General features: G+C 40.8%; 1 protein-coding gene across 2 annotated transcripts in view; it reads left to right on the forward strand.

The window, feature by feature from the left end:
• The first annotated feature begins 4437 nt into the window (after positions 1–4437).
• LOC120718578 overlaps positions 4438–18432 on the forward strand; it is a 38586-nt gene continuing 24591 nt past the window's right edge. For both annotated transcript variants that reach the window (XM_040007131.1, XM_040007132.1), the window contains exons 1-12: positions 4438–4571; positions 8147–10574; positions 12034–12095; positions 12394–12432; positions 12536–12961; positions 13174–13400; positions 13674–13843; positions 14054–14188; positions 14792–14890; positions 14993–15860; positions 16048–16149; positions 16250–16284. In XM_040007131.1, the coding sequence (XP_039863065.1) occupies positions 8427–10574; positions 12034–12095; positions 12394–12432; positions 12536–12961; positions 13174–13400; positions 13674–13843; positions 14054–14188; positions 14792–14890; positions 14993–15860; positions 16048–16149; positions 16250–16284 (4311 nt within the window). In that variant the 5' untranslated portion in view covers positions 4438–4571; positions 8147–8426. The remainder of the gene's footprint in view (positions 4572–8146; positions 10575–12033; positions 12096–12393; positions 12433–12535; positions 12962–13173; positions 13401–13673; positions 13844–14053; positions 14189–14791; positions 14891–14992; positions 15861–16047; positions 16150–16249; positions 16285–18432) is intronic.

Below are 18432 nucleotides of genomic sequence, written 5' to 3' on the forward strand. Positions count from 1 at the left end.
CTTGTATCAAACTTAACAGAGGTAAGGGGATCGCCTTACAGACCTTGTTATATTCTCTAAGGGAACACTGAATGTTAAACTTTGCATTGAAAACACCCACTGGGAGAAACCGCCCCCTTTCATCAAGTAAATCTGTTATAAAGATTATGTTTTTTTCATACCACTCTTTAATGAACAATGACTTCCTATTAATTGTAATGGTCCTGTTATTCCACAAGGTGGAGCAATGTGGCGTGAAGTTATGGGCAAAAACCATTTCCAATAAGACAAGACCTGCTTATGATATTCTGACAGTTTCACAGGCAACTTCAATATATCAAAATCACATTTCAGGAGAAAATCCAACCCTCCCACCTTTTTGAAAATATTTTTAGGGATATGGAACCATATGGAGTCAGGTTTCAAGAGGAAGGCTTTTATCCAGTTAATTTTAAATACTCCAACCATTGATTGAAAATCAATTGTCTTTATACCACCTTTGGTGTAATCTTTGACGAGTTGTGATTTTTTAATGTAATGTGTTTTATTGCGCCAAATGAATTGATAGATTATGGAGTTAATCTTTTTAATACTTTTTGAGGTAATGTATAATGAGTAAGCTGGATAAACCATCTTTGAGACACCCTCTGATTTGGATAATATATTGCGTCCAAAAATTGTGATATCTCTCATTAACCAATGATTTGGTGTTTTGGACATACCATCAATTTTGTCTTTTAGGTTTTTTGACTCTCTAGTTTTGATATCTTTATTTAAATAAATGCCTAGATATTTGAGTTCATTTTTCACTGGAATTGTCCTCATGTTATTTTCCAAACAATCATAAAGTGGCAAAAGTTCACACTTGTTTAGATTCAGACACAAGCCTGAAGCTTTAGAAAAATTTTAAATTACATTCCACGCTTTCTCGGGTATTAATTTATCCTTTAAAAATATTACTGTGTAATCTGCAAACTGACTTATTTTCAGTTCAGTACCAAAAATATTTATTCCTTCGATGCCTGAATGGTTCACAATGAGGTAGGCCATTAATTGAGTGCAAAGAATAAATAATTTTGGAGAAATTGGGCAACCCTGTCGAATTCCACGGAATACGTCTATCCTAGGTGTTATGCCTGGATTGAGCGAAACATAACTGTAAATCTGCTTGTAGAACAGTTTGATCACTTTGCAAAATTTGTTTCCAAATCCAAAAAGTTCTAAAGATCTAAATAGAAAATTATGGTCTATTGAATCAAATGCTTTAAAAAAGTCAATAAATAATATTAAACTTTCTGAATTGATAAAGGATCGGTAGTCAATCATATCTAATATTAATCTTATGTTATTATGAATCTGCCTTCCTTTAATAAACACTGATTGACACTCATCAGTTAGTTTGGTTAAGATGCTCTTAATCCTATTTGCATATGCTAAGGCTATCATGTACACCTCATCTAGTTGATTTTGTAAAGATTGTAAGCATTCTGACTCTTCTGCAGTCATACAAGGCTTACCACATAATAAATGTATTTGTTCGATTAGATTTTTCTGTTTACATATGGGTAGGGCAGACACTTTCTTTCCCGTTTCTATAGCTAGTTGTTTGACACTATATTTAAACCATTCCCATTTACTGACATTAGTCATCATCATATTGTTAATTTCTAAATGAATTTTTTTTAAACTTGTGTACAGAAATCTTTGTTTTGTAATAAACTATTGTTAAATTTTCATAAGTTCTCATATCTTTGTTGTTTACGTAGATATAATGAGAGACTTATCAGACAATAATCAGTAAGTGGGGTTGATTGAGTTTCACATTTAGTAACATATGATGATACTGTTTGGGAAACAAGCCAATAATCTAGTCTTGAACATACGTTCTTATTTGTTGGACTAAACCAACAAGTCACATGTATTTCTTCGTATTTGGGTTTGTCATCCTCCAATAATCCATCATATTAGTTGTTGTACAAAAGTCACAAATAATGCTAGCATGTTCTGGTTGTTTCCCTCTCTGTGGTTGCCTGTCAAGCCATGAGTTAGGTTCCAGGTTAAAATCGCCTCCAGTTATTACCTGGGTAGAACCATATGTAGTACTCCAATTTGCAATTAATTTACTTAAGTTTAACATCATGTTTCTATTTAGAGACCTGTTATTGTATCCATACACGGTGATAAGAATAATTTTCTGTTCACAGACTTCTACCAACACCATGATAGAATGCCAATGTCCCATTCCATCGCTTTTATGATCAATAACCTTCCCTGCAAATTTGTTAAATAAAATCATCACTCCTGCCGAGTGAGTAGTACCATGTGAATAAAGAATACTTTCTCCCCATTGATGTTTCCAAAATGTTTCCTCTTCCTTACTAGAATGCGTTTCTTGTAAAAACAAAATGTTTGCCTTAATTTCTTTGCAGAATAGAAACATGGCCTTACGTTTGACATTGTTTTTTAAGCCTCGAACATTTAAAGAACTTAATAGAACAGCCATATATAAGATGAAGAAAAAACAAAACAAAAACACAATACAAAACAGGAACAGTATCGGCTTCTTTGGCACTTACTAGAAGAAAAGAGTGCTTAAAGCAGGAATAAGCCTAGTGTCCTACATATGTCATCATCACAGTACTACCCCCTTTATATAAGTAGCAATTCTAGCTCTCTATAGCTCACATATAACTAAGACATTGCTATATGACCCTCTCATATTTTTTATTTATTTTTTAATATATATATATTTTTTTATTAGTTAACTTGTAGCGACTTTTTCAAGTGCATCTCACGGATCAATTCTTTTACTGTCTATTATTGCATAACCCTCCTTCAGGAATGCTCTTCTGCCGTTGTTTCGAGCTTCCTGCACGTTGGGCCACAGCTTGAACCGAGCTTCATGGTCTTCTTTGGAGAAGTCCTCTTTAAATTTTATGTTCAGTTCTTTGCAGACCCTGGCCTCTTTGGATTTCCTCCATACTTCATCCCTAGCCGTCCTCATGCTGAACTGTATGATGATTGGTCTTGGCACCTTGTTGTTCACAGCATTGTCTTTCTTCCCCAGTTGGTGTACTGTATCAACCATGAGCTGCAGTTTTTCCACTGACACAGGAACCACTCTTGTTAGAATGACGATCACTGTTTCGCGTGTATTCTCGTTTTCTTTCTCTGTCAGACCCAGTATTCTGAGGTCCCATCTTCTGCGGTACCGTGCACTCTCCAGACAGCTCTCCTTCAATTCTTTGTTTTCCTTTAACAGCAACTCCACCTTTGTCTCTAGCTTGTCAATTTCGTCTCTGTTTCTTTTGGTTGCCTGTGTGTTTACTTCAATGCGTTGTTCAAAGGCTTCCAACTTCTTGTCAAGCGAATCAAACCTTTCCTCGCATCTTTTTGTGAAGCCAAGTAAAACTTCATATATATTCCCAATGCTCACCTGCTTCCCGGTAGTTTTGCTTTTCATTTTTTTGGGATTGGGACTTGGTAACGGAGTGTGGTCACCCATGGGTCTTGCGATTTCTTGTTGAAGTTCCATCTCTTCTATATCTTCCTCCTCACATGCTTCTTTCATAGCAGCAAGGTTGTAATTGTGATCGGAAAGGCTAACTGCTAGCTTGAGGTTAGCCATTTTTATCGCTCTATGTTTATCTTTGTGTCCGTCTGAGGGTCTTTCAAAGTAACTTCCAGGGGGTTTCGCTTGCCTTCTACTTCCTTTTGGAGTAACTGTTTGTCGATAAAGTACTTTTCAGGACATCAAAATGACGTTTCCTAATCAGACCTGCAGATTGTACAACCGCTTATTCCGCCATTTTGGCCCCCCTCTTCAGATCGGGTAGTGACAGGGCTCCGTACTTATTTCAGGGAGAAACATCAATCATACCTTATTTCCCCCTTTTCCCATGCTTCCTCACAGTCACAACATAAATATTATTTTTATAATGTAAAATTAATCTGTGCAGAATTGGTGATGGGGTGTAAGACACATTTCACATAAACATGTGTATTAAAATTCAGGCTGTGTTATAGTGGAAAAAAAAAAAAGATATAACTGATCATCATCAAGGACATTAATATAGGAATTGTTTTCCTATGGAAAGAGCGCCATCGTGTGAAAAATTAACTATAGTACACTTATCCTGCAGTCACCATAATCCATTACAGAGAAAGATGTAACGAAACTTTTCAAAATCTGTCTCACTGAAACTGAAGTATACATGGTTAATAATATGGTTGAAACAATAAAAATAACACACTCAATAACATATTTAAAACTTGCAGTTGTATTTTTCTAAAACGTAAATAAAAAATTGAAAGTGCTTATCCCTGATAATAATAATAATAATAATAATAATAATAATAATAATATGCACGGAATGACGGAATGCGTTGGTGGAATTACTACAGTATCTTGAAAGTTGTCGTTTCTGTTCGTACTTTTATTTTGAAGGCAGCCCATCGAAACGGAACACGTTGCGCTGGGTCACGTGGCTAGCGTTTCTTTTCCCTTAGCAAAGCTGTAGGTTGCAAGAAGTTCTTCGCGAGGATATATTTGAGAACATCAGAACAAAGGGATTACATACATATAAAGCACGGTATGTACACCGAGTTGTTGTTTTTTAAAAAAAAAAAAAAAAAACCATATAAGCGATCAGCTTTTCCTTGTACCCGCTGTTTGTCGACCTGTGGTGGTAGTTTGTAAACGGGCCTGCAGGAGTGTTGCTTTAGTGGTGGATTTATGGTCTCGTCTCATATCTCACTGCTGCACAGATTTTGCTCAATCTGCCGGATTTAACTCAGTGGCCACAACACATTTTAAATGCATTCATAAAAGGCAGCATTTACAACAAATACTGACAACATGAGAAAAACAACCACTTGTCCTTCTTATGTCCACTTATGATAAGCCCCCACTCCACTCCACAGACCTGGCTTGTATTAAAGTTTTCTCTCTTTTAGTGATGCACGTTAATCCCGCTCTTAAGACTCTTCCCAGACGTGATGGTATTGGTTACAGTGGTGGGATTTCCGTCTCTTTTTGGAGAACCGGTGTCCTGGGAATCCATCCTACCTGACAAACCATCCTACCCATCCTACCTGACAAACCATCCTACCCGTTGTTTCTGCGCACACGAAATTAAGTGGCAAACCGTCCTACCTTTGTGAATATTATCTAGAAAAATTCAGCTCGGCTCACTAAAAAGATCCAGCTTTTTCGGCTCCCAACCAGCTCTTTCAGGTTGTTTTGTTGCTTTAATTAATTTATTATTAACAATAATATAAAATTATGCACAAAAGAATTACTAATGTAAAAAAAATGGTTTTATTTATATATGTTTATATATAAATATATACGGTGGCCCCTAGAGACAAAGCACGTACAAACTCCAAAACACATTTCTAGCATTAACTGAGCTTCCAAAACAGAGCTACCTAGATCACTTAAATAACACAATTGAAAGCATATGTGTATTGTTTGTGTATTGATACACAATTGTTACTTCCTGTTATTGTTACTTCCTGGCTTGTGTAGCCACTAGGTAACAAAAGCTCAACACTGCACCTAGCATTCTGTTGTCTTTTTTACGTGTTTTGGAGTTTGTACGTGCTTCAGAGTTTGTCCGCATTTCAGAGTTTGTCCGCATTTCAGTTTGTACGTGCTTTTTGGAGTTTGTACGTGCTTTTTGGAGTTTGTACGTGCTTTTTGGAGTTTGTACGTGCTTTGGAATTGGTATGTGCTTCGGGGTTTGTACGTGTTTTGGAGTTTGTACACGTTTTGGAGTTTGTACGTGTTTTGGAGTTCGTACGTGCTTTGTCTGTAGGAGCCACCATAAATATACTTTTATTTATTCACTCCACATAAAATGTAATAAATAAATAATATAATACAAAAACCAACTATTCACAGTTCAACTTTTAACTATTTAAATTTTCAGCTTTTTCCTTTTACAAATTTAAAGTGAAACAACACAAAACACTGCAAACCACAACACAATTAAATATAAATTATAATATGAAAAAAAAAAGAAGATGCACATTCTCTGTCATATGGACCTGCATGAATAAACTTTCTGAATCCTTTGTCATCTGCAACTGAAAATAGTTGTGGATGATTACTATACCTTTCTAATGTGATGTTGTCCCTGGCTCTCTGTCTCTCCCTCCTGCTCTGTTCCTGTGCTACTGAGAGTGTAACTACCTACACTCGTAAGAGCTGTTTCGTTCGCGACCGAAACATCACTAATTGGTGATCAGTGGCCTGGCATTAGACATTAAGATGGAACTATAGAAAAGATCGCCTGTCATTAACCTGCTCCCATACCATTGATGTGCAGTGAGCAAAAATCACCTATCCACTGCTGCAGGTGCTTACTTAAAGGCAGTATAAAGACTGCTGCAATGTAGTCAAAGATGTAATCATGTTGTCTGCAGCTGAGCTGTTGGTTAGTTGTGTTGTTCTATATTATCACTTAAAAATCTATATTTTTTTAAAACATTTATTTATTTCCTTCTTTTCTCCTATTACTTTATTCTTCTTTACATCTGGTAGGTGTGTGTATCTGTGCAATTCACTTTCTCTTAAATTACTTTTCAGCATAACATAGCTAACACAAGCAATACAACAAAAACAAAAAACAGTCACAGGGAGGGAAATCTGTTGTGTTCACTTTTGGCCTCCAAATATTGTCATTGTCTCTGATTTTGCCATTGATGTCATCATTGATGTCATCATTGATGAGTTTTGCACTAGATAACAATTTGTCCCTAAAATTAGAGAGCCATCGTAGCACGAACGGAGCAAACCGCAAATGTTCAGTAGTTCGTAGCTGCACTTTTACCAACTAGTTTTCTTTGGAGGTTTGCAAAGATTTTTGACCCAACTACTAAAATTGTCATGAATGAAACGCAATAACGATGCTTTCTCTCACTGTTGCTGTGTTTGATGTAAGAATTGTTGGGACGCTTTTACTGCACTTTTCAGAACATAACCTGTTGCATATGTGAAAACTTAGTTTGTCAAAAGTACTTGCATAATGATCAGGTACAATGTCTGTACAGACAGCGTACAGATTGATTGAATTATTCCACAGTTCAAAATGATTTTACAGTGACACTAAAGTCACTTAAAGTGCAGAGGGCTAATGTAACCAGTTAAATTAAGCACAAGCGGACAACAGAGCATCAGTAATGGTACTCAACTTTAGTTCCTTATCTCCTGCAATTCAAAATGAGCGAAGGAGTCCAATCTTGTCCCCTGAGGAAACAGAAGATCTTCATGAGCTGCTCTATGCCAAAATCCTGCCGCTGAGCATGCTCTTTTGATTTATTGCGATCATGTTTAGGGGGCAGGAGCATGCATTCATGACTTATGGCAGCACCAGTTGAGGTCCATCTGTGTGCTGTCATTACCAGAAAGTCAACGGCAGATCCAGCTTCCTTCACCAACTTTCCAAGCCATACGTCGTCTCTTTTCTGAATGCTGCCTACTCAGCACACCACCACTGGACTTGGAGATCATCATAATAAAACTACCAAACCTTCAAAGTTGTGTGCATACGCTTTATTGTGAATTGTGGAACTGAAGCCTCTGGCAAAACAGGCAAAGAGATGAAAACGTATCAGTTTTTTGGGTTGCAATTCAATATTGTGTATGCTCGTATTGGTGTTTCAGTCTTTATTTTATAACATAATGTTTCAGGAGAAAATTCGTGTTACAGATTGACTTTAGTTCGACCTTGTTGGGCACTAATCATGGGTCTTGTTAGAAACATCTAGATGTTGGACGACTAGCGTGTATGTTCCATGTCTCTATCCACAGATCAGGGACATGAAAAGGATAGAGGAGGATAAGATAAGCTGCTTTGGAAGATCTATTAACCTTATTCTTCTAAGATTAACACCTCCTTTCTATTTTGTTGTTGTTGTCTCCTGTGTCTCTATTGTTAAAATGCCTTGTTTTCTGTGTGTCTCTGTTTTTGATGCTTTTGTTTCCATGATAAGATATGATACTGACAGAATGAATCCGTATGAATGAAGGAATCTTTGGAAAGCAGAGTCTGCAAATTAAGAAGCGGCCTTCCGGATGATGGACCTCATCTTTCCAAGATTCTGAGGCCCAGTACAACTCATTAACCTTTTTTCTTTGTTTTCTTTATTTTGAACTTCCCAGCTTTCCATTGCCATCGAAGCGTTACGCCCCTTCTCCTGCACCAGGGCCCCAACAGAGCCCCCTTCTGGGTGGGCTCCCAGGGAGCTTTTTACTGATCGGACAGCAAGCTGCATGCTTGCGGCTGGCTCAGCTGAACGCCCACCTTACTTTGACACAGATAAATAATGCTGTTGCTGTTCGTGGTCGAACCAACACACACGCCCCATTTATACCCACAACACCCCCCTGCCCGACAGCTGCAGCCATCAGTCTACTAAACCTTCTGAAGGTTGCTAACACCATGTCCCATCCCTTATATAACCCCTATGCCTCTGGGAATCAAAGTTCAGCCCAGGGGCGCTATGGACAGTCCAGTATGCAGGCAGAGAGAGACTCTCATAAGACATCTCCTCATCTTGGGCCTGGGTCCAGCTTTAGCTCTTCTGGAGTTTCATCTGCGACTCCTGCAAAATCTGGGGGAATAATGAGCTACAGGCCAGAAGGGAGTAAGACTTCAATGGAAGAGGACATAAAGAGGTCCATAGACATGCATATAAGCAGAGCCAGAGAGGAGGTGAGAAATCAGCCTGTAAAAAAGAACAGTCGTTTTACCAGCACTCAAAGAGATGAGTATGATTCTTCAGGCAAAGATGTGACTTCCTACATGTTGTCCTCAAACTCTCAAAGACCTCCTGATGTTGCAAGTAGCACTAGCTCCATGGACTGGTTGCCAAGATACAAACAGGAAACTGAGGATGATTCGTCTAAATACTGTACATCATCTGCTTCATTGAGCTATCAAAGCACTGGCGACAGTAGGTTTAATGCCTCGAATGAAAGAGAGCACAATGTGCAATCCATTCCAGGCTTAGGTGATTATGACTACCCAGTGCCAGACAAACCTGTGGGTTCTGCAGAGTCTACTCGTCCCAAGTACACTTCAGAAACAGCTGTGAACATCCTTATGCAGTTTGGACTTGAAAAAGAGGACCTGGAACATCTGATCTCATATCCCGAAGATCAGATGACTCCTGACAACCTGCCTTTTATCTTACGACAAATCCGCATGGAAAAGGCAAAGAGATCTGCAACAGCAGATCCATCAAAATCCTACTATGATCCTCATTCCACCACAAGTATGAGTGGAAGGGAAAGGTTGAGTACTTCAAGAGGGGAAGGGATGCGTCAGGATGAATTGTCACCTATTGTCCAACCAAGTAAAGTGATTGATTATGGACATACTGGAAAATATACTGGGAGCTTTGGGGATGAAATTGGAAGAAGCAGCAGTGGAGCCAGTAGTGGTGGAAGTGGAGGTACGCTGCTGATGGGCTCCTATGATAGTAGCGGTCACAGTCGAGAACCACTGCAAAAAAGTATGACAGAGGTGAAAAACAGCACCTTGGTTTCTTCCCGTGATCAAGGCAGCTCTGTTACCAGTCATGGCTCAATGCGAAGTAGTGGTCCAGCTCAACAACTGCCAACACAACCAAACCAGCCTTCTCAAGAAATCTTCAAAGGTTTCTCTCTGCCAAAGACAGACACAGACTTAAGACCTCTTAAAGCAGAAGTCACTAAAACCCTTCCGTTGAAAAATCCAGAGCCAGATCGCCAGTCAGCATCAAAAAGCCAACTAACTCCTAATATAGTTCGTAGTGTGCATCCAAGTCGACCTGGCCTTGTACTCATTGGCAGCAGCAGCAGCGACAGTCACATCAAAGAAAAGAGTAAGACTCACGGGCAAGTATCAAATGTTTCTGAGCAGATGAACAAACAGCAAATGCAGCAGAAGCAGGTACAACAGCAACAGGTGAAACAGACAATGCAACAACCACCACCAAAGCAGCAGATGCAGCAACAGTTGAAGCAACAACAGTCAAAGCAGCAGCAGCAGCAGACGCAGCAGCAGCAGACGCAGCAGCAGCAGACGCAACAACTGAAGCAGCAGACGCAACAACTGAAGCAGCAGACGCAACAACTGAAGCAGCAGCAGCAGCAGCAGACGCAACAGCAGCAACTGGAGCAGCAGCAGACGCAACAACAATTAAAGCAGCAGCAGCAGATACAACAGCAGCAACTGAAGCAGCAGCAGCAGACGGCCCAGGTACCTAACCTGCCGATTGGGTTGCAGCAGATGCAGAATCAGCCAGCTGTGCATATGGGACAAGCTTTGCAGTCTCAAGTTTTTTCGGCTGCAAAGCCAGTTCCACAGCCGTCCCTCATGCCAGGGCTCATGATGCCCGTTCCTCCGGGTCTCTCGCCGCTAATGCAGAACCTCGTGAATTTCATTCATATACCGCAGCCCGCTTCCACGAAGCAGCTTCCAGCAAAGGTAGAAGTGACAGGGAATATCCCAGTGCTGGCCCAGATGCAAGACTACACTGCCACTTCACCTAGGGTCTTTCCTCATACCTGCTCTCTATGTAACAAGGAATGTACTCAGATGAAGGTAAGTGGAAGATTGTTCGATGTTTTTGCTTTCTGTCGGTTTTTATTTATTTGACATGCAATGTTTTTTGTTTTGTTTTTTATTTGATTTTGGATCGAATTATAGGACTTTGGTTTGGGAAAAACTTCATGTATGCTACTTTAAAGTTTATTTGTTTGTTTTGTTCACTATTCCTGCATGATGGTGACTATAGGAAGACTACCAACTTGGCTTGCAAACATTTGGACAAATTTTTCACATATTTCTGCAATTCAGTATTCTGTACCAGAATTTCTGAAGGATTACAGCGCAGACTAAAGTTAACTATATGTCTATCAGATATTGTAATTGAAAAACACTACTAATAAGAGACCTTCAGAATCTTCAGTGGTCTGTACTTGCAATTGATAGATTTAATCTCTTTTAAATTGACATAAACTGATGCGAAGACATTCAAGGCTTTTGCTAACAATGGAACCAAGGCCTCAGATGACGTGATGAGGAGAAACCTGCAAACCTGACGAGCCTGTGCATCAGAAAATGTTGGAAGACGGCTGTTTTTTCATTTGTCTCTGTTCTTGGGCTGCTGTTCCACAGTGCACATTCAGCTTTGCTTTTTCTGGAACTGTTGCTGAATGTAAAAGTTCCCCTTTTTGTCTTTTGTCATTAGAGTTAAGAATAGTGTGTTTTGTCCTTTATTTCACATTAGTAGGCACCTTGTTTTTGTGTAATACTTGCTTCTTCTTTTTTCTTTACTCATACTTTCTTTTTAAGTTAGTGTTTCTGTGTCCCAAAAGGCAACATCATTTACTACCACAAACATAAGCACCCGCTGCGCCCAGTCATGAGCTACACAAGCACCAGATTTGATTTGATTTGTTGTTGAATCTCTCTTTATGGATCGGCCTTCCTTCGCTGCACCAAATTTCACATTTGAGCTCCTCGTCAAAGAAACAGCGCCTTCCTCTTCTGGTGTATTTCAACGTCATCTTCCTGTCGCTACTCCGACTGTGATCGTCATAGGTGGTGCATTTTGTCCTAATCCAAACTTGGCCTCTCCTGAGACGACCTTCTTGGAGCTTCGGGAAAGTTTGATGCCATAAGAAGAGCCTGAGAGTCCAGAATCCAGAGCCTAATTGACCTTTTGTTTTGGTTGTTTGTAATCAGATGTTTGACTTGTGTTTTCTATATATACTAAATAATTTCACTTTTAAAATTTTATCCCAGGAAAGGTATAATGTGTCACGCTTATTTGTTCCTGGTTTTTGGCCTATGAAGGTTTAAATACAATCCAGGCTCCTGGCTAATGTTATAATGCTTCTGCGTTCAGTGAAGGACTAACTGTTAATATTTTAAGAATTTTTTTTAAGGCCACTGCAAAGTTTAGTGACCTTTTATCAGCAAGTGATGTCAATGACAAACGTTGCTCCTGATAATAATAAACCTTGTCTAAATGTTTGTTTTTTGTTGTGACCACTAGGATTGGGTCTCCCACCAGAATACCAGCCTTCACATCGAGAACTGCAAACTTCTGCGAAAGCGGTCAATCTTTCTTCTCTGTACTTCGTGATTATGAACCGATATCTTTGGGGCAGCACAACCATGGGTGTGCCAAAATGATGCCGGGGTTGTAATGCTAGGATAGCTCCCTAAGAACTGTTCATTTGTATTTTTTTAATTTAAAGCACCTTAATGATTTGCAGCATTTACCATGAGCCATTTTCCCTAACCTAAATTGTTATGAAGCTGAATAAATTTCTTAATTAATGAACAATAATATATTTTTAAGGACATTCTACCTTGCAACATCTGACAAAAATGTATCTGTGTTTTTCCACAGATACCCAGAATGGAACGGTGAAATTGCATCACTGCCAGGGTAAATATCTTCATTTCAAGTCATCTGGCGAAAGCCTGCAGCATTGGAGGCTTTCATTTTCTTTGATTTAACATGTGCCTTTCTTTTTATATGCAATTGTTAGTGCATCAGGTGCCAAGCCCTCTCCCTCAACTTCTGCTGAGACTTCCCAGAAGAAAACCAGACATGAGAGTCGTTCCCGTTCCTGCAGCCCCCGGAGCCATCGTGACTCGGAGCGTAGCAGGGACAGGCAAAGTAGCCGTTCCCGCTCTCGCAGCCCCCGCACTCATCGTGACTCGGAGCGAAGAAGAAATAGGCCAAGTAGCCGCTCTCGCAGCCCCCGCACTCATTGTGACTCGGAGCGAAGAAGAGATAGTCGAAGTTGCCGTTCCCGCTTCCGCTTCCGCTCCGGCAGCTCACGTCGCCGCCATGAGTCGGAGCGTAGGAGGGACAGACGAATTAGTCATTCCCGTTCTCGATCATGCAGCCCCCGAAGGGAGAGACACAGAAGCCGATCACGATCTCCCTACAGCTCCAGACGTAATCGCAGGTCTGTCCAACATACATTTTGAGAACTAGGATCAATCAAGAAGATTTAGCTCTCCAGTGGAGAGGGCGAAATGTAATTTATTTAATAATGTAAACTTAAACACACTTAATTGGTGGACAGTATTTACCTTTTGTATCCATGGTGGTGTGTGCTTTGAGATGTTTTATTTTTATTTTTGAGTCATTAAGTTCTTTGATTAATACTTTTTTCAGGTCCCGGTCTCATTCTGACTCCTCATGCTATGACTGTCCTTCCTCTTCACGATATCAATCACGCTCAAGGAGCCGTGAGAGGCGATCCTTGCCGAAAAGAAGAGATGAGAAACGTTCACCACCGAGGAGAAGCTGGGAGAGGCGGTCGTTGGCAAAGAGGTCATCTCCTATGCGAAATAAGTCGAGCAGCTCGAAGATCTTGGCAAAGAAACTGCTGGAAACATCAGGTTGGAAAATTGCTTCATGGTATTTGGGGTTTTTTGGGGGGGGGGGGGTTTGGTATGTACTCATTGGTTTTTCTAAAATCAAAGTTATGTTCACTTGTCAACCCCCCTCATAACATTAACTATACTAATGCAAATTATAAATAAAGACCAGTACCACCAGAAAATGTCAGTATAGTTTTTTCTACGATTATAAAACTTTCAGAAGCAGTAGATGATTTTTGAGACTTGGGACCAACCAAAGTGTGAATCTCTTTTGTACCTGTGGTCTTTTAGCTCTCCAGTCCTTATCAAAACAGTCTGACCTGGAGACTGTCGTCAAAACTTTGGCTCCTGCCCTGCTGGCTGAGCTAGCCAAGATGAAGTCGTCCCCATCAACATCATCGTCCTCACGTTCTGCATCTCCAGAATCAGTTAAAGGGAGGCCTAGCACAGAGAAGACCAAGGTGACTTCACATGATGCCTTTTTTCATGAATGGACAGTTTTGGACAATTTATGTGGTCAGTGACAGGTGACAGTGACGTGATTGTTGATGCCACAAAACCAAGATTAAATCCTTCAACACAAATTTATACAAGCACAAACTTTGAGTCAAATTGTCATGATGAAATCTGCATTTGGTTTGTTCATATTTTTCTTCGCTGTGTTTCCACAGGCTGCTAAATCTTCCCCTCCAACCATGGTGAGGCTACAAGGGATTGTCAGTAGTCTCTCTCACAGTGAAGTGATTTCTGCTGTGGAGAAATTTGGAAAAACCAAGTCAGTTGTTTTGTTTAGGTCAAGATTACAGGTATGTACACTGAAATTTGCTCACTGTTATAGATGGATGAGTTCATTGACCTGCTTGTGAATCTAGAGAAAATGTGTCTCCTGGTTTGCTTCTGCAATCTAAGATAGATATTTATGCACCGTAGCTACAATTCTCTATAAATGTACTGTCCATTCATTAGTTGTAGTCATGCATTCATCATGCGGTTTAAAGTCAGTTGGTTATCCTTACTTTTCTTCTGTGGTCTTGCAGCCCTCACATTCATGGCTACTTTGGATTATACTGAGCTTTTATATAGACATCGCAATGTCAGAAAGTTTCTGCTCAAGTCTAATCCTATGAAAGCATACACAATGTATTTTTTTTTATTTTGCTGCTTTGCATTATGCATTTTTTTAATCTATATATACACATTGCACTGAAAACATCCTTGGAATTGCATTGGTTGCTTGCAAGTTGCCACCGTTGCTTGTAGTTTGCTTGGAAAACTCAAACTTGTCATCAAATACTTGTAAGCTACTGACAAGTGCTCATATATGATTTTTAGTGTGAATGTAGTAACGTAATAGTTTTGGTAGTAATCCAAATTAATGTGTGTGTGTGTGTGTGTTTGTGCACACCCAGGCAGTTGTGTGTTTCGAGAAACAGAAAGATGCTGAGAAACTGAAGAGCTTAAAGAACTTTGACATAAAAGAAGTAACTGTCAGTGTTGTTAATGAAAAGGTAACTTTGTTTTCCCTTGAGAAATACAAATATTAACATCACTGCTCTTCTGTGGCAAAATTATCAGTAATCTGATTAATCCAAAATGATCTTTGTTTACAGGAAATTGCATCCAAGAAAACCACAAAAACTAAACTGGAAACTACAGCAAAAGTCTCGGTTTCCAAAGCGAAAAACATCTCAGCTGAGCAAAAAGCTAAAACTGTAAAAACTGGTGATAATGCTGAAGAAGCAGCTTCAAGCCTCGAAAAATCTAAGAGTAAATCTACGAAGAGTCCCGAAAAGCAGCCTAACACCAGTGATTTGAAAGGAAAACCTAAACCCAAAGGGTCTCAAACCGGTGCTAAAGAAGCTGTGGTGGCACCTAAAAATACAGCCAATGCTATGAAGGCTGTTGAACCAATTAAAGGTGCTGCAGTTGATGGTGAGCCAAAAGTCTTGACTTCCAAAGGAGAAACGGCCTCAACGACGCAGAAATCTAAAACAGCAGGAACTCTGAAAAAAGAAAAAGTGGATCCTTCTAAATCAACAGCGTCAGAGGATAAGCCTGATGTAGAGACAAAACACAAGAAACCTGAAACAAAGATTCATAAATCTGCGATGGGGCCTAAAGGTGAAGCACGAAAAGCATCAGCTTCTGAAAGGGAGGACCACACAGAAGTTGAAACTTCTACTGACGGCAAAGATAATCAGACGTTACCAGCTATATCGAGTGAGAATCAACTACCAACTAGTGCAGCTGAGACCAAGCCAAATATATCGTCACCAAAACCCACTGATCCACCTCAGAAACCACAAACTGTCATCAAAAGTCCAGAAGATTCACTCAAAGCTTCAGAACAGACCGAGCAGAGCTCAGATTCTGCTCTACAAGAAGAAACACAACAGCAGACTGCAGGAAAATCACCTGAGATTTCTGTGGAGGCAAAGCAAAGAGTTGAAAGTGTAGAAACGGTTACAAAGGACAAAGGTAAGTGGACAGAAAACACCTTCAAGTGTGGAGTATCTTTGACAGCAAGATGTTGGACAGAATCAAAAGCTAAAGACTGCGCTTCTTGACGAGAACAGTTTTCAGATTTTTATTTAAATCAGCTGGGTAATTTGCATCCTATCTAAACTACCACTATTTAACTTAACTACATTTCCTTTATTCTAAGTCTCTGTGACTGCAAAGAAGATCTCAAAGGATCAGCCGGTCGCTCCTACCCACCCAACATTTGGGGAACGGATACAAGAGCAACTATGTCCAGAAAAAATCTGTAAGAAATCCCCAAAGATCTGTATGAAAGATTTCTCAATGTGAAGATATTTTCTATTTTATAATTATTTTCTGTTTTTCTTTTGCTCTGCACTTTACAGGTTGTCTCAAGACAGTCAGGCTTCCCCGTAAAAAGGTAACATTAAAAAAACACTTAAATTATACCTGTAAGAAAAACATGCTTTGTCAAAGTGGTTAAGTTTTGATCTGAAATAGTTCAATTTGTTTTAAAAGTTTATAGTTGGTTTATATCTCATTGTCAGGTGACACTCAAGTAGGTGTAAATGTAGAAAAATGTTAAAAATTCAGTAGGGATGTCGCAATAACAGAGATTTACATACACTAATAGAATTACACAAAGCATGGTTACCAATTTAGTACCAAAACAAAATAATTATCGTGTATCTCCAAAAGTTGATTCTGTTCATCTGGACGTAGCGTTTTGTGGGAGAAACGTTTCGTCACTCATCCAAGTGACTTCTTCAGTCTCAGCTGACTGCAGGTTTCCCCAAATCTTATAAACAGTACATTTGCATAATGACTGAAACCAGCCCACTGAAAGAACAATGGGCTGGGAGGTCAGTCCCTTAATTTTAATTATGCAAATTCTCATGACCATTGATCAACAACCACTGATCAAAACTCACTGATCAAAACCCATTGATCAATGGTCATGAGTACCATTCACAGAGAGTTGGAGAATGGCTGCAGTCACAGCATTGTAAGATGGCGAAAAATTATCTTGTATACTAACACATATTAAAAGTCTGTACACCTCACCCCTGGCGTCGTTGCCCACCTCTCAATTTTAAATACACATAGACATTGAGAGCTAACAGGAGGGGCTATGCGCTTACCTGCTGCTCTCTGGCAGGTAGCTCCATGCCCTCCTGGGTTTTAAATGCACCGTAGAACACACATGCATCAACACTACAATGAGCAGGTGGAGGGAGGTTTGGAGTCTTCTCTCACCCCCGTTCTCTGCGGCCTGCTGGAGCGGGGGGGGCTAGGAGGAGGAGTTGGCCGTCCGACTGCGGTCTGGAGTGTGGGGCCTCCCTGCTGCTGTGGAGTCGGGGCGGTCTGCCTCTCCCCACTGCAGGGAAAAGGGTAACACCACCTGGGTCTGGGTGCAGTTCCCCCCTCCAGGGGCAAGGGTACCTAGACCCGGTTTGTAGAGTACGCTTGGGGAGTGTGATTGTGTGTACAGCGTCTCTTTATGTCTGTCTCCACGTTGGTTGAGTGTGGAGTAAGTGCATATGAGAGCATGAGAGATGTTTGTGTCTGTGTGTGCCTGTATGTCTGTGTCTATATGTCAGGTCGGGTATCAGATGCCACCTCTCTGGGGACATCTCAGGCCCTCCAAGGTTTGGAGGCCTATCTCCCCCTACCACCACTTCCCCTGCCAGTGGCGGACTCCCTCAGGTGTCGGTGCGTTGGTGGTTCTTTGTGTCCGGGGAAGGGCGTCCAGGTAGACACCGGCTCACTCCTTGGCGGCCGCTTATTGGGGCCTGGAGCCTGGGGCTCGCTTGGGCCACTCCGGAGGTGGAGTGCCCCGGGCCCCTCGGCCTGGGGCTCGGTCACTCAGGCACAGCTGGCTGCCGGCGGAGCTCACGGGCGCGTCACTGCAACTCCCCCTGGCTTCTGCTCCGCGGCTGCTGAGTGAGCCCTCATCTGGGACTCTCCTCAGCTCTTTCTGGGACAGTGGCGCGGCTGCCCCTCTGTTGGTCTTCCTTGGTCTCTTGTGTTCTGGGGGCCTCTGGATGTCTGGAGTTTTGATCTCCTCCATACCTGCTTCATGCCCTGGAGGACGGGGCTGTGGGCCCCCCACACCCTCTAGCAGATCATTACATGAAGGAACCTTTTAAAAAAACAAAAAAAACAAGCGCGTCCATGCTCACAGGTGTACACACGGGTGATCACACCCACAAACTACACCCTTTTTGGCTCCTACCTCAAAGCACACTGTGCGCTGTCGATCTTACGTGCTGCACAATAATGTTTAATATTTAGTATTTACTGTCATATTCCCATATATCATTGTGATGTTGTTTATTCTATTACTCTTGTTCTCTTCTGCTTGTTTTCTTTTTTCTTTCTCAACAGGTGATCCAGGTGATCGATATATGCATTTTTTTTCCTCTCTCTGCTTATTCTGTTGGTTTTTGGGGTTTTTTGCCCTTCTCCCCCGTCCCTCTTCTCAGCTGTTTCTCTTTCCCTCTTTCCTTCTCCCCTTCTTTCCCCCAGTCAAGTCTGTCCCGTATTCAGCAAATGAAAATAAAATAAA

Source organism: Simochromis diagramma, unplaced genomic scaffold (genome assembly GCF_900408965.1).
Source record: "Simochromis diagramma unplaced genomic scaffold, fSimDia1.1 OVJJ01000531.1, whole genome shotgun sequence".
Taxonomy (NCBI): domain Eukaryota; kingdom Metazoa; phylum Chordata; class Actinopteri; order Cichliformes; family Cichlidae; genus Simochromis; species Simochromis diagramma.